Here is a 23,653-nt window from a genome sequence, read left to right as displayed (position 1 = left end):
CACTGTCCTGCTCGGGTTCAGAGAGTGGCACAGCTGTAGCCCACGGTGCACTTCTGGGGCTAAAATGTGCTATAGATAGATGTATAACAGGTCAGCTTCCAGGCTGTGGAATCCAGCAGATCTAGAAGCCAAAACCACTGTCATTTCCCTTTTGCAGGAATTATGCAGGTTAGGAAGAAAATCCCTGATTTTTGGAAGTCAAGGTGGACGGAATTACTTGCAGTAAAGAGAGTAGTTGTGTGACTGGGCAAAACACTTGTGATCCAACTGGAGAGGAAAACATCGTCAGCTGGGGAGGGAGTTGAAGTCTTTGCCTGGTCTCCGTTTGCTGTTTGATATTCAAAGCATCCAGGAGCTTCTGCTGTTGTCCAGGTAGAGGGACAATTTGGAATAGTTCTTAGGGGACAGAAGCATCGGCTGCTTCACAGAAAGTCTGCAGTTAAAACTGTCTGGGAACTAACGGTGAAATCCAAACTCAGAATGCTTTTGGCTCAAATAAAGGAGACAAAAACACTTGGGCATTTTCAGTTGTTCTGGTTTCTTCTATGTGCTGCTCCCCTCCTCCTCCCTGGAGCCCATCTTCTCCCCAGCCATAGTCCAGCAGTTAGTTTTGTCCCTGGGAGAAGGAAAAACTGGACTCCGGTGTCACTTAAACACCTGTTGGCCCCTGCCACTGGGGTGGGTCTCTCGGCTGAAGCCATGAAGACAGGTGGAGAGAGTTGGGGTTGTTCAGCCTGGAGAAGAGAAGGTTCCAGGGAGACACCATTGCGGCCTTTAAATACATAAAGGGGGCCTATATGAAAGATGGAGAGATGTTTTACCACGGCCTTTAATGACAGCACAAGGGACAACGGTTTTAAACTGAAAGAGGGTAGGTTTAGATTAGACATAAGGAGTATGTTTTTTACGATGAGGGTGGTGAGGCACTGGAACAGGTTGTCCAGAGGGGTTGTAGATGCCCCATCCCTCCAAGTGTTCATGGTCAGGTTGGATGGGGCTTTGAGGAACCTGGTCTAGTGGCAAGAGTTGGACCAGATGATCTTTAAAGGTCCCTTCCAACCCAAACCATCCTGTGATTCTCTGATCCTATGCTTTGGGTGCCATTAATGAGTGGCTAGTGCCTGTTTGCAGATGAGATCTGGGTTCTCCCTCCTTGGGTAAGTATTCATTGAAAGGACCTCAACAGCAATAGTCACTGTTTCTCCCACAGTGTTGATTTGAGGAGAGCATGCTGATATGGAGTGTAAATCCCAGGGCAGAACCAAAGCCAGAGAAGGAAAGCAGCCCAAACCCAAGGAAGGACTCGAGCCAAGTTCGAAGTGAATGAGACCCTCTCTTCAGCTTTGGGACTCTGCCCTAGGCACTGAGTGAGGAATAACATGAACTGAAAAACTGAACCCAAAGCTACTCTTCACTGGGAGAAGGGGGTGGGGGGGGGGGGGGTGGGGGGAACGGGTTTGATCTTAAATTAAATTTAAAATTTATTTTCCAGCTCTGATTTGAAGGAGGAGCGCAGTGTGTGATGCAGGATTGAAATGGCTGCTCGCTTTCGGTGTAAAGCTCTCGCCTTGTCAGCTCTCTTCCCTTAATGCACATCAGGACTATGAAGTCTTTGCCTCTGCTGCTTTCCTGGGGCTTTGCCAAACTTCCAGGAGAAGAAGAGATGAACTTTGGTCCTTATTTGGTTTTCAGGTCATTTTTTGCACCCAATGCCATGAGTGCAGCAGGGGCCTTTGTAGGTGTCAAGAATCTGCAAGACTGCAATGAGCATGCTCACAAGCAGGAGGGGACAGTGGAGGTCTAGGACAGACATTGCTTCCAGATGCAAGTGGATGAGCAAAAATGGATGAGCAAACCAGCAAAACCTAAAGCCACAACGTTTTTACAATGTTTCTACAACCTTGGTAAGAAATTAGGCTAGAGTGAGATGCATGTTTGGCCGTACTTGAGAAAAATGCAGCTTCTGCCTTATGAAAGTGCATTTCTGACATGCAATTGTAACAACATGTCACTCCATGGTTTGAGCCCCAGCTGGGGCATAGCTTGCACTCTGTGAAGTATGTTGTCATGTCTCCTCCTAACCCCATCCCACACCATGTGCCAACAGTGTCTGGACATGCTGGCCTCAAAGCATCTCCATCTGGAAGCATCCGTAATCCCAGCCCAGACACCATGGCAACACAGTGGAGCTCAGTGAGCTCTGTGTCCCAGGGCCTGGGCTGGCATCTCGGTGGCATCTTGGTGGCCGCCCAGCTGTATGCTGATCTGGTGCTGTCAGAGAGTCTCATAGGTGACAGCTGAGGATGCAGCCCACAATACAACTTGGGGGTTTATTCTGTGCCCGGGGCTGCCCTGATGGCATACATGCTGCTTGCCTTTAAGGAAAGCGGGCACCTTTCTGCAGGATCAAGGCAGTTAGTTGGAGGTTGCACTGTGGATCCCTAGGGCTCTATTTAGCCTCTGCAAGCAACCAATGTCATGTAAGGTCTCAGGGTATTTGGAGGCTGGGTGTCTTCCAGGAACTAAAGGACTAGAAAGGAAAAATTGCCTTCATTTTGCAAATTGTCTTTTGAATGTTGTCATCAACAGTTTCGTAATCATGTTCCGTGCTGTTGCTCTCCGTGCCTGGAAGGGAAGAGAGCACAGCCTGCAGACACACACCACCACAGACCATGGCAGAAACCCCATGCCCTGACCTGCTCCCTCACCTCCCTGCTCTGAGCTGCGCCTGGATGTGGTGGGGACCCAGGGTGGAGAGGAGAAGGGCCCCCTGTGGTGTGGTGGCAGCTGCTTTGCCCCCACAGACACCAGCCCCTGGGGCCACGGGTCCCCTGCGATCTGGGGGGGGGTGGTGGGTGGGAAGGTATTCCATGGCAGATGGAGGCCAAGGCCTTGTCAGTGGCGCTCACTGCGCCATCGCCCTCAAGGTCAAGCCTTGCTTCTCCTCATGTGTGGGACAAGGGGTTGGGGCGGCTTCCCCATGGATTCCCTCCCCCCTGCCCGTGTGTGGGACAAAGAGATGGGGCAGACCGGACCCCAACCTGTGGGATGCAGGCATGTGGCAATTGCCTGTGGGTCCCCCCCTGCATCTGTGACAAGGGGATGGGGAGGTGCAGCCCCCATGGGGGCCCAGCTGGCTGGGGTGTGGACTTCCCCAGCTGAGCAATCCTGCCCCGCATCCCTGTGAGGACAGCCCCGGGGAGGGGGTGCCCAGCAGCACCCCCAGTTACGCTCGACCCGCTGACACTGCTGGGGGGCCCCATCCTCCCGCCTGGGCAGCATGTCTCTGGGCTGAGACCCGTGGAGGGGTCGGGGCCCGGGAGGCGCCGGGGGCCTCACCTGCATCCCTGGGAGGTCCCCGCTGGCCATGCTGGTGCGGTGTGCTCAGTCGGGACGACGCAGGGAATGGCGGCAGTGGAGGGGCTGGGCGGGCACTCACTGGACGGGGGCTGGGGGCCGAGGGGCGCCTTCCCCCAGGGCCCGTCCCTGCCTGCGCCGGCTTGGGGGGCCGCGGGGGTGGCGGGGCCGCACTGCCAGGCAGCTGGGCCAGCAGCTGGTAGTAGAAGGCCTCAGTCAGCTCCTCCACGTGGGACCAGCGGGTGCAGGGGGCTGGGGGGCAGACGGGCCCCTCGCTCAGCAAGAGGGAGAAGTCCAGCCAGCGCGGTGGGATCTCAAAGCCCTCCTCCGGCTCCTGGCAGAAGCTGCCCACCAGGAAGGGCTGGTTCAGGCGGGCCTCCAGCCGCAGGGCGGGCAGGGCACCCAGGGCGTCCCGCTCCAGCCCCGGGTCGGGGGCCACCACCCGGACCTCGCAGGGCAGCGCCTGCCGCTCCAGCAGCTCTGCCAGCCCATACTTCTTGCTGTCACACATCTCCTCCACGAAGCCACCCCCCAGGTCCAGTGGCAGCAGCAGCTCCCTGCCTTCCTCTTCCTCCTCGCCGTGGCGGTGGCAGAGCAGCCGGGTGCTGGGGCCGTTCCCCTGCAGCTCCCGGGGCTCCAGCCGGTCGCCCACGCCGAGCGGGGGCACATCGTCCCCCCGGCCCTCGCAGTCCCTTGTCACCACCACACGCAGCCGCTGGCCGGGCTGCAGGCCGGCCGCCAGCTCTTGCACCCCCGTGAACTGCCGCGGCCGCAGCCGGAACCGGCCCTGGTAGGTGCCGGACAGGAGAAAATGGCGGCCACTGCTGGGGGCCGAGGCCAGGACTCGCCATGCGCAGGAGCAGCTGTGGAGCTGCAGCTGCTGCCCACGCTGCAGCCGCAGCACCCAGGCGCTCTTGAAGACAGCAGGGCCAGCTGGACCCTCCAGGATCTCGGCCTGGGCTGGCAGCACGTCCTCCATCCCCAGCACATCGCTCAGCAGCAGTGGCCGGGCGAAGTGGATGTGCTGTGCCTCCTCCGTGACGTCCTCCACGTCCACCTCTAGCGTGGAGGGGATCTTCACCACGTCCCGGCGCACTGCGGGGGCAGAGCTGCCCTGACCCCATGCTCAGCCCCTCACTGCCCCCCTTCCCCCTCCCGCTGCTCCCTGCACCTGCAGCCACCCACACCATGTGCATCGGGGTCCCAACACCAAAGTGTATAGGCCCCCAACCCTACACCCTCATCCCGACCCCACAGCCCCAACCCCCCAGCGCACCAAGCCCGACCCCACAGCATCCCTGCCCTGACCCTGCGGCACCCCGCCTGCCCTGTCCTCACTCACGGTGCATGGCGGCGTGCACCTCGTAGACAGGGTGCAGGAGCAGGGCGTGCGGGCCGACGGCGGGACACAGCAGGGGCTGTAGCCGCCCGTCCCACTGCCCCAGTGCCTGGTGCAACGTCAGGCCCTGCTGCCTGCCACCCTCCGGGAAGTGTCCCCGCAGTGTCTGGTATGGCCCCCGGGCTGCGGCAGGCTGGAAAAGACCTGAGGGACAATGAGGCTGAGCCCACAGGGGCTGTGAAGGTCATCCTGGGGAGGAGGGCACCCGTGGGCTGCAGGCTGGGGCAGGGCAGCCCCACTCACCCTTAAACGTCGGTGGCAGCTCCGTTGTCTGCCCTGTCTCTGTGTCCTCACAAACAACCTTCTGCAGCACCACAGCCATGACTTTCAGCAGGTCACCCGTCGACAAGCAGCATTCGTTACCCGAGATCTCATACACGGACCCTGCACGGTGAGGAGGGAATTTCCTCAAAGACAATATCTCTACCAGCATTTCATAGAATCACAGAATGCTTTGGGTTGGAAAGGACCTTTAAAGATCATCTGGTCCAACCCTTCCACTGTGGGCAGGGATGTCTTTCACTAGATCAGGTTGCTCCAAGTCCTGTCGAACCTGGCCTTTAACACTTCCAGTGATCAGGCATCCACAACTTCCCTCGGCAACCTGTTCCAGTGCCTCACCACCCTCTGTAAGCTGTCCTTTACTGCTTCCTCAGAATACCTGCAGGTGATTGGCACTCCTGTCCCACACTCGGGAGCTCCTGAATGGACTCAGACATAAGAAGGAGGTGCAGCAGCAGTGACAGCAAGGGCAGGTGGCCCAGAAGTAGCAGAGAGACATGGTCTAGCATGCAGGGATGGAGTTAGAAAAGCCAAAGCCAGCCTGAAGCTGAATCTGTCAAGGGATGTGATGGGCAACAAGAAAGGCTTCTACAAGTACATCAAACAGCAAAAGGACTGGGGACAATGTAGGTCTGCTGCTGAATGGGGCAGGGGACCTGGTGACAAAGGACGCATCAAAGACTGATGTGTTCAATGCCTTCTTGGCCTCAGTCTTTACAGGTATGACCAGCCTTCAGGACTCCCCCGAGACCAGGGGAAAAGTCTGGAGTAAGGCAGACCTGCCCTTGGTGGAGGAGGACCAGGTAAGGGAGCTCTAAACAGAGTGGACATACTTTTAATTCTGTGGGGCCTGTTGGGATGCACCCATGTGTGCTGACTTTGTGAGGCCACTCTCTATTATCTTTGAGAGGTTATGGGCAATCAAGAGGGGTTCCTGATGCCTGGGGAAAAAAAGCAAATGTCACTTCTTTCTTCAAGACAGGCAAGAGAGGGACATACAAGCCAGTCACGCTGCCCTCAAACCTGGGAAGATGATGGAGCACCTAATTCTGGAAACCATTACCAGACACATGAAGGACGAAAAGGTGATTGGGATTATTCAGTATGGATTTACAAAGGGGAAACCATGCTTATCCAACCTGATCACCTTCTACAATGAGCTGACTGGCTTGGTGGATGAGGGAAGAGCAGTGGGTATTTACCTTGACTTCAGATCCTTGGCACTATCATCTCCCACCACATCCTCATAGAGAAGATAATGAAGAATGGGTGGGATGAGCAGACACTGAAGTGGACTGAAACCTGGCTGAACAGCTGGGCCCAGAGGGTGGTGATCAACAGCATGAAGACTAGTTGGAAGCCAGTCACTAGTGGTGTGCCCCAGGGATCGATACTGGGTCCAATCCTGTTTAACTTCTTCGTTAATGATCTGGACAATGGGGCAGAATGCACCCTCAGCAACTTTGCAGATGACACAAAACTGGGAGGAGAGTCTGATACACCAGAAGGTTGTGTTGCCATCCAGAGGGACCTTGGCAGGGTGGAGAAATGGGCTGACAGGAACCTCACGCAGTTCAACATGGAGAAGTGCAAAGTCCTGCCCCTGGGAAGGAACAGCCCCCAGCACCTGCACATGTTGGGAGCCACCCAGCTGGAAAGGAGCTTGGTAGAAAAGAACCTGGGGGTTCTTGTGGACACCAGGTTGAACATGAGGCAGCAAAATGCCCTTGTCTTGCTGCAAAGATGGCGAATAGTGTCCTGGGCTGCATTAGGCAAAGCATTGCCAGCAGGTTGAGAGAGGTGATCCTCCCCCTCTGCTCAGCACTGGTGAGGCCACAATTGGAATGCTGTGTCCAGTGCTGGGCTCCCCAGTACAAGAGAGACATGGACATACTGGAGAGAGTCCAACAAAGGGCCACAAGGATGGTTAAAGCAGAAAAGGCTGAAAGAGCTGGGACTGTTCAGCCTGGAGAAAAGAAGGTTCAGGGGGACCTTATTAATGTCTATAAATACCTGAGGGTGCAAAGAGGACAGAGCCAGGCTTTTCTCAGTGGTGCCCAGTGACAAGACAAGAGGCCATGTGCACAGAAGGAAACACTTGAAACTTCCTCTGAACTTAAGTGTCTTGATTTCGGCTGGGATAGAGTTAGTTTTCTTTCTGGTAGCTGGTATAGTGTTACATTTTGGATTTAGCATGAGAAGAATGTTGATAACACACTGATGTTTTCAGTTGTTGCTAAGTAGTGTTTATACCAAGTCAAGGATTTTTCAGCTTGTCGTGCCCAGCCAGCAAGAAAGCTGGAGAGGCACAAGAAGTTGGGAGGGCACACAGCCAGGGCACCTGACCCAAAGTGGCCAACGGGGTATTCCATACCATGTGATGTCACGTCTAGTATATAAACTGGGGGGAGTTGGCCTGGGGGCAGATCGCTGCTCTGGAACTAACTGGGCATCAGTTGGTGAGTGGTGAGCAATTGTATTGTGCATCACTTGTTTTGTATATTCCAATCCTTTTATTATTATTATTATTATCGTTATTATTATTATCATTATTATTTTCTTCCTTTCTGTTCTATTAAACTGTTCTTATCTCAACCCACAAGTTTTACTTTTTTTCCCAATTCTCTCCCCCATCCCACTGGGTGGGGGAGAGTGAGTGAGCTGCGTGGTGCTTAGTTGCTGGCTAGGGTTAAACCACAACAATAAGAAAACATTTTTTTTACTGTGGTGGTGGTCAAGCACTGAAGCAGGTTGCCCAGAGAGGTTGTGGAGTTTCCAACACCGGAGGTATTCAAAACCCAGCTGGACAAAGTGCTGAGCCACCAGCTCCTGCTGATCCTCCTGCTTGAGCTGGGTGTTGGCCTGGATGATCTCTCTAGGTCCCTGCCACCGTGGTGATTTAGTGATTCCCATCACAGGTAGTCGTGGTATGTGCCATTAACAAATACCAGTTACACAGTGGGGGCCCCTCTGCTTGGCCAGCTGTGATGAGGTCCCCCAGGGCAGTGGGGAGGGGGTTGAGATGTCATCTGGCCCTGGCCACAGGCTTTGTCCTTTCTGGGATGTAAGCCAAGCCTGGGCACCCTGGCACTCATGGGTGCATGGATGTCCCTGAGGGAGCCCCAGTCCCTGTGGCTGTGGTGGGGCCAAGGGGACCCCTGACCCTGGGACAGCAGAAGGGAGCCATGGAATGGGGGTGGAGGGTGCAGGGGAAGGAGGGCAGCTGTTCAGGGAAGGGCAGAGCTGGCTCACAGTCTTAGCAGTGGGCAGAGGTGGGACTGGCACAGATTCACCCAGTAGGCAGGGTGAGCTGGTGCCTTTGGCCACGGTGGGAGCATGTTGGTTTAAGGCCCTGGCACACGCAGCCGCCCCAGTTGGTCAGGACAGGACAGATGGAGCCAAGGTTGGACATGCCATCTGAGATGGGCTGGATATTGCCACGTGAGCCAGAGAGAGACGGACGCTGCTGCAGGCGCTGCTGCACCACTGACCACCACTCACCTGTGGCGTGCAGGTGGGAGCAGCGGGGTGAGACTGGCAAGAAGAGTGTCTGTCTCCCATGAGTAAGGGGAACCTCAAAGTGGAAATGTGAAAAAATACACCACAGGAAAAGGTGGATGAAAGCTAGGAAGTTTCATAAAGTACTGCGTGTTGTGTAAGCCCCAGTCCCCCTCCTCCAGCCCTCCTGTGCCCCATCACGCTGTGACAACGTCAAGGGCATGGTGTGAAAATGGAGGAAACACACAGCCAGGCTGCACTGCCCAGAGCACGGAGATGCCTCACATCCTGGGTGCAGAGACCTGGTTAACTCCATGCACACGTGCCATGGCTGGCCCCCTTGGCTGACAGCAAGACACACAGACACACGTGGCTATGGATGCCCTGCACAGGACCCCAAAGCTCCACCGCAGTACCAAGCCAGATGGGTTTTGCAACATAAAGCAGGATCAAGAACACAGAGGATGTGAGGAGTGAGTGGCTGGGAGAGGAGCCCGTGAAGGGGCCGAGACCAGCAGCAGTTTTGTTTAACATCTTGGGGACCCACCCAAATTTTTGCTAGAAAAAGAGCTAGAAATAGTAAGATCTTCAGTAATGGCAGGAAATCCAGAAGTGTTCAAGAAATAGCATCAGTGCAGGATGGCACATCTGCAAGGTGCAACACTGACTGATTCCCAATGCACTCTGATCTGTCTGCAAGGTCCAGCACCAGCCAAGGGAACATGCAACCAGGAGGTTGGCTGAGGGGTCTTTGTTGGGCTAATGCGTATTTCTAAGGAATCAGAATACCTGGAAGCTTGTACAGCCCATGTCCTGGAAAGCTTCCATTGCTGGTAAGAGTGCAGGGGTCATAACAGGGGAGAAAAGCAGTGCAGAAGAGCACAATGTGAATGGATGGAGGCTGAACCAATGTAACTTAGATGAGAAATGCAGCAGGAAAGATTCAGTGCTTGATCACGCTGCAAGGGACAGGGGTAGATGTGCCTTACCTGGAGCCAGAGCCTTTCCTGGAGCAGGAGCTCCTCAGGCTATGCTCCCACATCACAATACCCTCCAGCCCAATCAATACCGCCTTCTGCCCTTAAATCTCTGCATTCATTGAGCTGCTACCAAACCTTCTGTGCAGCCCCACAATTCTCCCCTCCCTGGGATGAACTCATGACAAACGCTCTGCTGCGTGAGGGAGAAAGCACCAGCTACCTCACCGTGACTACCCGCAACTGCGAAACAAATTGACTGCTGATGTTAAAACAGCAGCATTTTTACTCATTTAGCAACATTAAGATGTTATCAAAGCCACCAGAAGTCTTTGGGAAAGCTAAACATCCACCCCAACTGAGCTACAGAAAAGCAGAGTGAGACCACCCCAACCACTTCTGCTCTTCAGAAGCCAGTGTAACCTAAACAAATGCCACAAATCCTACAAGTCTTGATGGTAATGGCCACATTGGTGTTGCCAGGATCCCACTGTGCATTCCCAGCATTTTTGGGAGCCCCCAAATCTAGCAACAGCATTTGCTAATTTCTGGTTCTCTTTCACCACCAATGCTGCCACCAGCTGAGGAAGACATGTTGGTCAAAGCTTCTCCTCCACCTAAGATGTCTCCAGAGACATGACCTGGGAGAAAGCAGAGGGCTCAGACCAGGCAGCTTCCCTGTGCCCTTGCTGGACTCCTCACACGAGGGCCAGGGGCAATGCTGTCCCACTTTCCTCCAGTGACCGAGAATGTGGCTCCATTCCTGCCAGATCCACCGCCAGCAGGTAATTCACTCCCTGGGACGAGAGCTGTACATGAAGCAGATGACGAGCTTGGATGGGTTTTGGTTCTCCACCGCTTGCCTAGCAGCATGACTGAATGCACTGGGGCACTCAGCTGGGTGTAGAAGAGAAAGTTTTTTGCAAGAAGCTGTGCCCTAGGCACCAGTGTCTGGTGGTGGCACGAGGACCTGTGCCTCTCCCTGGGCATTGGCACCCTGGGGGCAGGGGACCAGCCATCTTCAGGGCAGGAGAAGGGAGCCTAGCCTGCAGTGGCATGGTGGGGGGAGGTGGCACAGCCTTGGGGCACCCTTTGGAGGCAGTGGGCACCCAGCACTCACCTTGGAAGTAGACACCAGAGCAAATCCTGAGGATGCGGGGCAAGGTGGCTGGGTCCAGGGAGCAGATGTATTCCTGGAAGGAGAGAGGCTCCATGGCTGTGCTTCTGGGTGCTCCGGGGCACTCTGCAGAGAGGGGAACTGCATGGGAAGCAGCTCTAGCCTCTGCTTTCACTTCTGCCTGCCTTTCACTTCTGCTTCTAGCAGCATCAAGTTCTCTCTCTGGCCATAGACCCATACTGCTGGCAGCCCTCCAGCCTGCACAGATTGAATGCCGTGCTGCTGGGACAACCCTCTTCCTGGGCCCCACCGCCCGTCATGGCTTGGTGTCCCCCAGATGTGGCCCTGGTGGTGCCATTGGTGCCAAGGGTGGGTGAAGGCATGGACCTCCCTGCTCTGCCATAATGCTGTCCTGGCTGGACCGATGCTCCAGCCTGTCCTACCCAGGCTGTGCACATCCCCTGTGCACCAGCCTGCCCTGCCCTCTGTGGCTGGGGCCAGAGAGAGCGATAGTGCCGTGGAGCAGAGGGCAGGTCCAGGCAGACCACGCCAGAGAAAGCAGAGGGCTGTGTCCAGACAGCCCTCACCCCTTACAAACACAAAGGCACCTCCATCCTGCTCACCTCTGGGCTTTCAGACCCCACTTGCCCTGGCACAAACATCCCATGGGAATGGGACACGGCGCCTGGGAGGAATATCCTTTGTACCAATAGCTGGGAAGAAAGTGTATTTTATTGTATCAATGTCAAGAATCCCTGAAGGGCAGGACCAGAAAAACCATGGGAGGTCAGGAAACTCTCTACAGTATAGAGAAGCCCCCCAACCTGCAGAACTTGTCCCTCCAGGGGTGTTTTGCTGCTTTAAGGCAGAATCCAGGGAGAAGCTGAACAGATCCATTGCTCTGGACATCACAGGGCAAGTGCAAGAACCAACAGCAAAGGTCTCCGCACACCAAATATCTCTTCTTCCATTCCCAAATAGGCTCTAAAGAACCAGCCATATGCCTAGACAGTCCAAAACCCCAGTGGCAAGGCTGACTCCAGGGCCTCTCTACAGGGAACAGGTGACTGTGGTTGTCGTGGGTATCCCTGGCAAACCAAAGCGTGGATTTTTGTACAACTGAGACGTATATTTGCAGCTGCAGGAAGAGAATGAGGGTGTCCCCTTCCGACGTGTTGGTCTAGTTAAAACAGAAAAGCCTGACCACAGCCATCCCTGCATACTTGTGCTCTGCTGCCAGTCTGGGGAAAATGGGAGAAGGACAGGGAACAGAAGGAATGTGTTTGAAAATCAGTCATAGAAAAATATGTCTAAAACCAAAATGTCACTTCAGGAACCAGAAACCTACAGTGGCCTAAACTGGACAGCTCAGCAGCCCATGGTTCAGCATGTAACAAGCTGGTTGTGGTTGGAGAAGATACCAAAGACTGCTCTTTGCTGAGGTTTCCTCCCAGGGACATGTGATAACCTAACACTGAGCAGAGTGGCACAGAGAAAAGACCCAGCACTAGTGCAGTTCCGTGGAGTGTTTCTGGGACACCACTGGTCCAGCAGCCCCTGATGGCCGGGGCAGGTAAGCAATATAGGGAAACATGCTCAAGGGGGATGCCAAATACCCCAGCTTCAGAATGTGACCATGAAAGGGCAGCTGAGGACCCAGTGTGAAAATCTCCCATGGGAAGTCTGGAAAATAAAAGGAGTCATGGTGCTGTCCAAGCCCTGGACACAGATACAATGAGCATGGCCATGGAGAGCAATCATCATCAGCTCAAAAGCTCACTCGCTCTTGCCTGAAAGAGGCTTCTAGGAGCAGGTCTCCAGGCTGCTGAGCTCCAGCAGCAAAGACCCAGGGCTTGGCCACAGTGAGTCAGAGCAAAGGAGGAAGCAGCACTTCTTCAGGAATGGGGAAGAGCTGCAAGGAAAGGGGAATGAGGAGAAGCAAAGACATGTTCAAGACAGCACACTAAGGGTCAAGGGGCTGAGCAGCTCTGCTTTGGGGTCAACAAAGCCTGCTGTCCTCTCCTGGTAGTTCAGCCTTAAGCCTGATTTCATCAGGGAACGGGTAAAGCAGACTGTTGCTTTGCAGCTACCCAGAAGCAAGTGTAGCAGGCTCCTAAGGTTTGGCATGTGTCTGGGAAAAACAGAGCAGTTGTAGGAGGAAAAGGCAGCAAACCTGTCAGGGCTCCATCATCCCAAACAACGGCCAAAGCACTGAGCTGAATAAATGGGTGGAGCATTTTCACTTCCTCCTGCTTGGCACTGGGCTGGTGTGTGCCTGCCTGCTCTGCCTGTGAGCAGAGGGACAGGCCAGACACAGTGGGGCCCTGAGAACTGCTCCTATATTCTACATGCTAATTGAAACAAGCCCACTCCCTTCCACAAACAGCCCTCACTTCCCCACAGCAAGCAAGAGCTCTGCAGGGGCTGAGGAAACACCATTCTTTCCCCATAGCAGACATTTCCACATCCGCCACCCAGGGCCTGACGCCAGGATGGCTTAGGCTAGACACATGGTCCCTGGACTGAAGGTCCTTTGTGACCACTGTCTCCACCTCTCCAAGTTCAATTTCAGAGGTGATCCTGCCCAGCAGTTGCCCCTTCAGAGGGGTCCCCTGTGACAGCAGGGCAGTATATAGAGATGCTCCAACTCAGCAGCATGTGCAGCAAAAGAAATCAGAGCACCAAGGGATAAAACTGCCTCACCCCAGGAAGCAAGACCCAGCTCATGGCTAAGGCCAGAGGAGCTGTGCAGCACAGAGGCCAAGAAAAGAGGGAACGTCAATAGCGGAGGGCTCTGATGGCACTGCAGGGTCATGTACAGCACCTTGATGATACTGTCCATGCTCACCTGTCGAAGCTCACAGGCGCTTCCCTACCATTTGCTACCCAGACCTGTGCTAAGGCTGACCCAGCATCATCTCTTACTATACAGGACATGCCCTTATGTTCTCCAAGGTCAGTGACTGGACCCAACTGAGACAGTATCTCCCTGCAAAGGTATCCCCTCCTCCTACTTCAGGCAATCACGTACCACCATAGAGCACAGCACGGGGTGGTGGGTGAGCCAGGACCCACAAGCAGTTTTCTTTCTCACCCTGCTGAGGCTCTAACAAGGGTGAGGATAGACAGTAGTAGGAGCAGGAGACTTGCATCAGAGGAAGTTGTCACCTTCTGCCTCATGCAGTGAGCCAGGAAACAATGCAATTGCTTTTTCCCCCCCTCCAGTTGTGCATTTGCCTGAACAATGGGTGTGTTCTGCTCTGCTAACATCATGGACAATTATAGGTGAAAATTCTCCTGGAAATGGTTTGCAGAAATTCAAATGCTGAACTCGGTAGGAGCGATGGTCTTGACCAGGATTCTGTTCAGCAGCAAGCAACTGTAAAGCCTACATCTTAGTACAGCTAGTTGTGTTCTAGTTGAGTAACCGAGATGAAGTTGTTAAGAGATAGCAAGAAAACCATAAAACCTCTCTAACAGATGGGGCCTGTGATATCAAATGAGGGGAAAACTGCTAGCCAGCAACTGTCACTAGTCAGAGGGCTATTATCAGTTCCACACAGTTGCCTTTTGCGAAAGACAGGCTGGGCAGAAGTATCCCTTTTACTAGAGATTGGTTATTCCACCTCCCCTCCCCACCCCCCCCATAACGCCCACATAACCCAAGAGGAAGAAGCAATGAGCACACAGCAAACAGTTCACGTAAGTCACATGAAGTTTCTGTGCTCCTAGGCTAATAACCACATATTAACAAGGGAAGAGCAAACAAGCGCTGCATGTAAAGCAGAACTCTTTCTGTAGTGTTAACAGCTCATCTGAAACATTCACAAAGTGCTGTCTCCTGGCTGAGAGGAGGCAGCTGAAGAGATGTTCCTGTGCATTGTTTTAGCTTTCACTGTGCTCACTGGCAGATCTTGTGTGCAGCATCTCATAGGAGCATTTACAGCCAGTCTGCAGTGCAAAGAGCTTTTTGGCAGCTGGTGCTGGCAGGAGACAGATAAGCTTTACAGCACAATAATGGTCACTGAACGAGTAGTTCTATCTTCTTTGGTTAGGACTGGTTGATCCGGTTGATCGTATCATGAGTCTTGCATTTCTCTCAAAAAGATTCAAAGCACACTATAAGCTACCTCCCTGCTGCCTGCCATAGGTTGTACTCAGTATCACATGGAGATGACAGTTCTTGGTGCTACTGAAACCCTGACCAAGCCCTGGGCAAATCTCACTGCTGTGCTGTGCCCTAAACAACGCTTCAGGATCTGCACTGAAAAAGCCAACAGCCAGGCTCTCTACCTTCTTAGCAGTCCCTGTGAGCACGGGACACCCTCCACCCCTGTGTGTAGGGCTGTTAGCTGCCTTGCTGCTCCCCGAGTCCCTGCCATAGATGCTCAGTGATGTTCTGTCATGTCCCTACTGCTCAGGTGACAACTGGTGGATAGAGCTACTGGGAAAACACACCACTGGTTTCCTATTCTCACCCACAGGGTACCATTCCATCCCACACGACATCAGAGATTTTTATTACCATTTACTTCTAGACTTCAAACTTCTCACCTGGGCTTGTGACACTCATTTTCTTACTCTGCCCATTTTAGCCACAACCTTGGCCACTAGACAGCATTCCCAGGCTCAGAGAGGCAAGACGTTTAGCTTTCAGCACCCTCCATTGTACCAGTTCTCCTACCCATAGGGTTTAATCTCTGTTTCCTTCATGTAGCCTGGCTGGAAGAAAGGGGAAGTGAAGCAGAGACACAGAAGCAGATGTGCTCAGGGACAGGCAGATGATCTCTGTGCTGTACAACAGAGAAAAGCTCCCATGGAGAAGTCAGGAATGAGCCTTGAACCAGCCAACTTCAGGTCACAGGGATGAAAATCACACCAATCATGAGCAGCTACAGGGAGCAAAGTTGTATACCTGCTCTTCTGGTGTCCCAACTCAACTGGGGGAACATAAAAATTGCCTAAAGAACAAGTGAAGTTTCCACATATTTTAGGCAGTCCCCAAGTCATTCTGCACTGCTTGTCAAAGTCCTAAACTTTGCTGCTGTTTGGCAGCAGATGGGGGCCTGCAGTTACAACATGTATGTAAGAGCTCCTCAAACAGAAGCAGGAACTGTGATCCCACAAGCAGGGCCCCAGACAGATGAGAAGAGAAGATATGTGAAGACAGGGGATCACATCAGCTGCTATGATCCAAGGAAAACTGGTCCTCAGTATGAAGCATCCTCACCTTGAAGGTTTGTAGCACTCCCTGCAGTGGAGCACAAGACTGACCCATCAAGAAGCAAGAATTATCAGAGGTACTTGAGGTATCCGAGTTGAAGCAGGCAGTGGAACTATTGCTTAAACAGCCCATTTCCAGGCTTTTCCTCATCCTCACCAAACCCTGAAATGGTTATCAAAGTAACTGAGCACTCTGGTAAGTCTGTATGGGAGAGGCTAATAGACAACGAGCTCCTGGTAGCAATTCGAGTTATAAAACCAGTATTTTTACAAAGACACTGGAGAAAATTGGTTGTGCGTCCTTTCAGAAAGGACTTGCCCTGGGGTGATACAGGCATAAACACACCATTGCTCACCCACCCAGAGAAATGCTGCTTCCATTTCCTCCAGGCTCAAGCAAGGGAAAGCCTCTGACATATCTAGTAGCTGGGGAACCTCAGGCAGAAAATGACCCATCCCAGCCAAGATACAAGTCAGAAAAGCCTCCGTGGCCAGCCATGACCAGTTACTAGGTTTGTCCAGCATTACTGGCCAGTTCTTCAAAGGCCAGCAAACACACAGGCAGCTGCCCATCTGGGTGTCTTTGCAGGATGACAGTAAACAACCTGGGACATGGTAAGATGTATCAGAATGACCAGAGCAGTATTTAAGCTCTAGTCCTAGCTCTACTATTTAAGACTTCCTCCTCCTCTACCATTCTGCAAATGTGATTGAAACCTTTCACATATGTATGCCAGAATATATGACAAGACAGACAGCTATGTTCACAAGAGGGTGAACAACAAAGATTCAGGCTCTTTAGCTGCTTCTCCCTTAAAGCTTCTCTGAAGATGACGTTAGTTCTGGGAAATGCATAAGAAACAAAAGACAACACCAAAGCAACCATCAATGCTGCTGGAAAGCTATTGCTTTTGTGGAGGAGGCAGGACCCCTGAGAGAGGCAGGGGAAGCATCATGGTTAGTCTCAGGCCTTAACAGGATGCCAGTATGTGAGGTATCTCTTACTGCTATACTGGTTATGGGACCTTCAGGAAAGCCTAATTTAGAAGACTGTGACCCAAAACACATGGCTGTCTATCCTGAACTCACTACAATCTTGGTTCACACTCTCTGTCTTGCACTAGCATTCCTGTCTGCTACACCAGGCAGGTAGGTCCCAGTGATGCCACGTAGTTCATACGAATGACGAGCTGTTCCTGGTGTTGAGGAGAAGTGAAAGCAGAAACTTTTTTTCCCCTTTACCTATCACTGCTAGATTAAGACAGAGTTCTGAGATCAAAGAACCTACAAATTACCTGACTGTATCAGACTGCTTTTGAAAAAACCCCCTCTTAAACAGCATCTGACCTCTGAGCCCAGTAATAGCCATTACACAGCCCCAGTTCTTTTGCTTGTCCTAACCCATGTCTTCCAGTCCAACCCTCTACTGCGGTCTTTCCCCATGCCACTGAGTGTTTCAAAGCACCTGGTATAATTGCATGAGGGCACACTTCAGCTGGCATGCTTACCTGTTCTGCACTGGAAGCTACTCCTGCTCTCCTAAAAAGCCCCAGGGAGAAGTCACCTCCTCTCCAAGAAGTTCTTATTGCACAGCACACTGGGAATAGAACAACTTCTGTCAGCTCATTACTAGCTCTTGGGATGCCTGCTGGGTGCTGCACTCTTGTATTTCAAAACCAGAAGAGAGAAGAGGGGTTACAATGACAATCCAGTGAATGCTGCAAGGACAGATGTTCCTGGAAAACACTGCCATTATTCTTTAGCTCAAGCATTTATTCAGATGCAAACTCTTCTCCACTTCTTTGTTCCCATCTCCGCATTTCACATTGCAGAGAGTGCTTTAGATTATCATGCAAGTTGACTCCTTTTTGATACTTTCTTTAATACAGGAAATTAACTGCTAACCACACCAACACTTAAGATGTCAGATCACAAAGTTAAGTAGTTAATCTGTACCAACTATTTCTACCTATGGCAGATCAGCAGCTTGCACAAGAATTGTGAAGATTCAGCCTTCTGCTGACACACAGTAATGAAAATGTAACTGCCCCAGCTGCTGAAACGATATTGCTGGATTGAAAAGAAATACTAATCTATAGCCTAAGTATTACTAAATTCAGCAAAGCTTGGGAATACCTCTCAACCCTACACTGCAGGCACCATGGTTATCTTTAACCAGGTCCCAGTTTACTGTTTTTCACTACAGCTCTCCCCAGTGAGCCTAGGACAAGCTGCAGAGACACGGTGTGACAAAGGATGGTGCATTTAGACTGCCCAAGGCCACTCTGTATGTGAGAGGCAGCAAGCTGGGCAATGAGAAGAGCAAAGTTGGGCTCTAAAGTATAACTTTTGCAGAGAGAGGATTATGCCAGAACCAGATAAAACTTCACTCAGAAAAAATAAAGCAACTGCTGTTTAAAATCCACTGTTAAGTGTCACTCTTGCATGCAAAAGTGCAACACACTGCAGCACAAGGCAACAAAGCAGGTCACAAGCAAAGACACAGGAGCAGCTTTAAGAGCTGCAGCCTGAGCCAGCCACTAACAAGACCTGCAGTGGATAGCTGCACTTTGCCATGGCAGAAATCCTTCAATAAACCACAAACAATGTACAGTCTCAACTGCAGAAGTGTAGACTGGGAACGAACACACTACACTCTCCAAACTGGCAAAATCTGCATTTAATTTACAACATAGTAAAGGTTACAGGTAAAAAGCTCAACAGAAAGTGTGAAAAGGCCTATTACATATTACACAAGTGTACAAACTTCTGTACAAAGCCCCTAGATGTTATACTGTCTCCTCCTGTACTGGCCAGCTATGGCCCCTAAGCTCTAAAATAATGAGAGCTTGTTCAAACTCAGGGAGGAGAAGAGCTTTAAAAATAATGAGCAGTAAAGCTTCCCTTTTCAAGAAAAATCTTGCAAAGAGCCACTTGCATAAAACCAAAACAACAACCCTCCCCCCCCCAAAAACAACCAAAAACAGAAAAAAAGGAAGAAGAAAACCTGTTCAACTTTTACTTGCCCTAACTAGTCTTACCCTAAAGAGTTGCCTTCATAAAGCAGACTGGCTGGAAAAAAGAAAATTCCATGTACCAGAAAGAAGCAAAACTAAAAATAAAGGGAGAAAGATTTTAAGAGTCAGCATGGAGTGTTTGGAAGCAGAACATCTGAGGACTGAATCATATTCAATAGCAACTAAACAGAGTGGCACAACTATATAATGGAGAAGGTACTGCATTCATCCATATAATAGTTTGAGCTAGATATGATGGTGCAGTGAGGGGAACAAACCAGTCTCTAAAGCCATTGCTCTTGTGAATGGGGTAGCTACTAGCTCATTTTTACCTCAATAACATGATAGAAGCAATCACTCTGCAGATGCAGAACTCACACTGATTTTGGAACATCTGTCCAAAACAGGTCTAGTGCATACAGCGCACCAGATGCACTATAACACAGCACTGCTCCAGCAATCATGAGATTTTCACATCACTAATAGCCAGGTAGCTACAGTACTGTACACAATGAACAGCTGGGTATACCATCATTTTAGTGCATATTTTCTGGAGAAATCCCCCAAACAACAAAGGAATGCGACTACATAGCTGAACTGCATTATAGAACGTAAAAAAATCCAGAGTAAACCTAAGAAAAACAGAGCTCTGGCCTTACCTTGTACAAAGACATAGTGCCTGAATATATGTGAATTAGATTTTGAAATCTAAAATTGAAGATTTGAAGGGCTAGAGCAACAATCCAAATCAATCTTCTCATTTTATTCAATGGGAAAAAGTGACAAAGTAGTAAAAAAATGTAGTATTACGAAACCAACTTGTGCACTGCTTTATTCAAGGCGAGGCAGATTCTCAACTGAGAATTCATATTCTAGCTTGAAGTAGCACTCAGTTCTCACCCACTGTTACTAGCAGCCAAAATAGTGTGCAGATTGTGGTTTCAGCTGTTAAACATGCAAGTCCTCTGACACTGCTGATAGCTGCTCATTTTTATGTGTCTTGCTGCATCTCACACATACTCTAAGCTCACAAGTTCCATTTGCAAATAAAAATGAAACTAAGTTAAAAGGGCCACCAAGTTTAAAGGAAACTGTTCTCCTCTCTGTTAACTCCACCTTAACTTATCACAGGGGAAAAAAAGTCAACACTACTTTGTTGTTTATTGTTTGTACAGTGTAGATAGTGCCTATCTACCAAACGCTCCTAGGCTTGCCATGCTTGTATGCTGCCATTAGCACCAACTCAAGCTCAGTTCCATCCAAGTGTGCACCCCTTTATCTGTCCACACAACAATCCATCCTACAATACTGGACCACACCTAAGGAAGCCCACCTATTTCTTGCCCATCTCAACTCCACATTCTCATGAACTAATGGGATGCTGTAGTGTTTTAGGTGGAAATTAAAACAAGCTGTAGCCAAACTAAACAAAACCAAACCAAAACAAAAAACCCCACATTGGCGAGGTTTTGAAAATGTAAAAAATAAAAGCTGACCTGTATTTTGCAAGTTTTAGAACTCATACCAATGGGATTTCTGGAAGACTTGGCCCCACAAACATTTACTTCTGATACAGCTGACCTGCTATTAGCAAGTCGAGCAGGGACAACATTACTCATAGTAAGCATGACACCTAAATACATGAATTTGCAGGGTCATGCCATAAATGATAATTAAATTGTATGACTCTGCCCCTTCAACTTACGGATCAAAATTCAGAGTAAAGACCTCTGGGGACAGTAATGGCTAAGAAAAGGCTGCCAGATATTTTGGTTCAAAAGGAGATGGGAGCTGTATTTTTTTTTTTTTAACAGACATATAAAAACATTTGAAGACAGATCTTTAAAGGATATTTCACTTCTCCAATCTTGGTATAACATCTGGTTAGGACATTGAAATTTTAAAAAGACGATACTGCACATAAACAGTTTCTGGAGTTCGTAACTCCCACCCTCCCTCAACAAAACCCAACTCAGATCAGTAGGGAAGGGGTTGGCTTCTTGCCCGGCCATGCCTCCTTTGCATATTTCTTCTTCTTGGGTTCATTCACAGCTTCAGGATTAAAGACAGCGGGGTTTGGAGCTGGGTTCATGTTAACTGTTGAGGGCACAACAGGAGTCAAGTCCACATCTGGGGCAAGATTGGGGTAGGGCATTGGCAGACCACCAATGAGTGCTGTCCCATGGACACCATGCGATTGGGAACCTGCCTCATTGTGAGTTGGAGGTAAACCACCATATAATCCTCCACTGTAGGGAAAGTTTTGCATACGTCGTGATGCAGAATCATCTGTGGTCAACGAGCCTTGATTCTCCAACCGTTTTTTCTGTAGGCAGAAGTATTTCAAGAATTATTCAAAATACATGAAACAAGCAAGCTATTTAAACTGGATGCCAATGCCATCTTCCCCAAAAAGGCACCTAGAGCAGCCACATATAAAGTGGTTACAGACCATGTCTCAGTCTTTGTCCCAGAAGATTTCTTCTGGGTTTACTTGAAAACCACTTAATAATAAACTCTTAAAGGTGCACAGTGCAGGAAAGGGTGACAGAAGTTGAAGCTCAGGATTAATTTATATCAGCCTGAGCACATCTTACTTCCTGAACATGCTTGCCAGTTTTGAGCTTGTCCTGAACGCAAGACCGAGTAGGTCTTTAGTCAGTAATGCAGACCCTTCCTTCCCCTCACTGTAAGAAACAGCAACTTCTAGATCACTTGGGTGATTTTGTCTTGCTTCTGATCATTTGAATCTTCTCTTGCAGTCTGGGGTTTATGTAGAATTATTGTTTTCCACATACATTATTTAGTGTATACCAGCAACAAGTGAAATTGCTATTACACTGTTGCTTAGCTACCCTGAAGTTTTGCAAATCTTCCCTACTCCTAGCATATTCAAATTAAATACAGCACCAGCAACACACTGATCTTGGAGCAAAGTCTAAACCCTGCTAGTTCTAGCAGATAACCTTATGAAATCTTTAGCACTTACAGTATTTAAACATGCAACTTCTCATTTTTACTTTCTATTTTCCACACTTCCCACAATTTTAATTGATGCCTAGAACTACCATACTGAATTTCTGGACTGTTTCTTTTTGGGAGGAAAAAAGTTGCCATTGATCCCACGTGGTATTAAAGAAAAGAGCTAAAGCTGAATTTGAAGGGAAATGGTCTAAGCTGCTAAAAAGACAATTGTGAAACATGAACGTGACTTTTGCTTAACAATAAAACACTTTCCACCATAGAACATTATGTTTCTAAGGTGTAATTCATACAGTGAGTTCATCAATGTGATGTATTCATTAGAAAGTTGGGAGTTACTCTGTACCTTAACAGGGACTACTGCCGTCTGTACCATGTTCCTGAAACGCCCAACAGAAGGGTCCACATCCTCTGTAAAGGTAAGAACAGTGAAGCCTTCAGTAAGAATACAGGAAAAAAATATAACATCTGTCAGGTAAAGGAACCTATATGAAGAATTGGTACATGGACCTTGACTTCTCAAAGCCAGCACTCTAGTACCTCTCAGTAAACACAAGCATGCCCAAACAAAGCGAGGAGCTGAGAGGACACCTAGTGGCTCTGTCTCAAGATGGGCTCATCAGATATTCTGGTAAGAAAGGCTTCCACTCAAATGGAGAGCAGGGAAGGAGAACAGATGGATGGGCAGTTTGCACTGATTAGACAGACTGGAGTTCTGGGCCAAGAGCTACTGCTGACAAGGCACTGCATGTGCTCAAAGGCACAACAGTTAGCCCCAGAAGTCCTTGAGCGACCTTGAAAGAGGAGTCAGAAGAATTCAAGCAGAGTCTCTGAAAGTCTGAAAAACCTGTCTTTTTTGTAATGTGAATGATTGCTTTTTACATTAGGATGTTCTGAGCACTAAATTGCATAACCTTATAAACCAAAATGGTTATTCTAGGTGGTACACACTGCCAAATGAAACTAGCTCCAGACTGCATTTAAAATGCATGCTCATTAATAAGCTACTCTTTTATTAATAAGAGTATTAGCCATATAAAATATCATCAATAGGAATGCCATTAATATAAAACAGCTAAGGGAGAAAAATGACTAATTAGGAATTGGATACACCTTCAGAGGCATCATTTTTAATGAGGATGACTTGTTTCAGATATGTAGACAAGTAGCAGAAAACCTCTGAGCTCGAGACAGATATCCTTTAGGCAAGAGGTAAGGAAAGCATTAAGGGACAGATGAAAAACAAACAGTTCAGTTCCCCATTCAGAATCTCAAATTGACAAAAAAATTTAAAACACTTTCCTCCTTTTGACCCATGAGATTTTTTTAACATCTGATAGAATTTTCAACAATGAGGCTGAGTGCGATATCCCTGTCCTGCACAAATCATGCAGTTATTTTACAGGTAGAAGAGATGGAACAGAGAGGTCAAAGACTTAAGTGAGACACATGGCAGCTTCTCTGAAATAGCAGATCCCAAATACTGACTGCCAAACTTCTGTTCTCCTTATCTATATGCAGCCATGAGGAATCCCTATGAGAATACTGGAAAGAGGGTCTTAAGGGCGTCAACTAAAGATTAAAGCAAACTGCTTACCTGGATTGATGATTTCATCATCATCACTGAATGTCACTCTGGAGTTCTTCCGTTTTCTCTTTGGTCTCTGAATATCCAAGTTCCCTTCCTCAATGGTTAGTGTGGAAATTCTTTTATTGTGGGCTGTATTAAACTCTGTCAGGTTCTAAGGACATATTTGGAGATGAAATAGTTTAAGCAACTAGTGTATGAAGTCTGATTTAA

At 49.7% G+C, this 23,653-nt stretch overlaps 2 protein-coding genes across 3 annotated transcripts in view; both read right to left on the bottom strand.

Annotated features, from left to right (window-relative positions):
- Positions 1-1,463: 1,463 nt before the first annotated feature.
- THEMIS2 (thymocyte selection associated family member 2) lies at positions 1,464-10,870 on the bottom strand. Of its 2 annotated transcripts, XM_049819786.1 has the most exons (5): positions 10,634-10,870; positions 5,000-5,140; positions 4,700-4,900; positions 3,340-4,452; positions 1,464-2,625 (listed from the first exon to the last, which is right to left on the bottom strand). In XM_049819786.1, the coding sequence occupies exons 1-5, from the start codon at positions 10,866-10,868 to the stop codon at positions 2,531-2,533; spliced, it is 1,785 nt and encodes a 594-aa protein (XP_049675743.1). In that variant the 5' UTR covers positions 10,869-10,870; the 3' UTR covers positions 1,464-2,530. The 2 variants fall into 2 exon arrangements, with proteins under 2 accessions (XP_049675743.1, XP_049675744.1); XM_049819787.1 differs by lacking the exon at positions 4,700-4,900.
- Positions 10,871-20,723: 9,853 nt separating this feature from the next.
- The window catches only part of PPP1R8 (protein phosphatase 1 regulatory subunit 8), a 33,781-nt gene continuing 30,851 nt past the window's right edge, over positions 20,724-23,653 (bottom strand). Inside the window, exons 5-7 of the mRNA XM_049819804.1 lie at positions 23,450-23,594; positions 22,199-22,263; positions 20,724-21,196 (exon numbers count right to left, since the gene is read on the bottom strand). Of these exons, the coding sequence (XP_049675761.1) occupies positions 20,843-21,196; positions 22,199-22,263; positions 23,450-23,594 (564 nt within the window). The 3' untranslated portion in view covers positions 20,724-20,842. The remainder of the gene's footprint in view (positions 21,197-22,198; positions 22,264-23,449; positions 23,595-23,653) is intronic.

Source organism: Accipiter gentilis, chromosome 17 (genome assembly GCF_929443795.1).
Source record: "Accipiter gentilis chromosome 17, bAccGen1.1, whole genome shotgun sequence".
NCBI classification, from domain to species: domain Eukaryota; kingdom Metazoa; phylum Chordata; class Aves; order Accipitriformes; family Accipitridae; genus Astur; species Astur gentilis.
This window is presented reverse-complemented; position numbering and strand designations above follow the sequence as displayed.

Coding starts and splice junctions, on each gene's coding strand:
- THEMIS2 (XM_049819786.1), bottom strand. CDS start 10,868: ATGGGTCTATGGCCAGAGAGAGAACTTGATGCTGCTAGAAGCAGAAGT. Junction 4,901..4,999: donor GCTGCCACCGACGTTTAAGG/GTGAGTGGGGCT, acceptor ATTGTCCCTCAG/GTCTTTTCCAGCCTGCCGCA. Junction 4,453..4,699: donor GGTGCACGCCGCCATGCACC/GTGAGTGAGGAC, acceptor CTGCCCCCGCAG/TGCGCCGGGACGTGGTGAAG.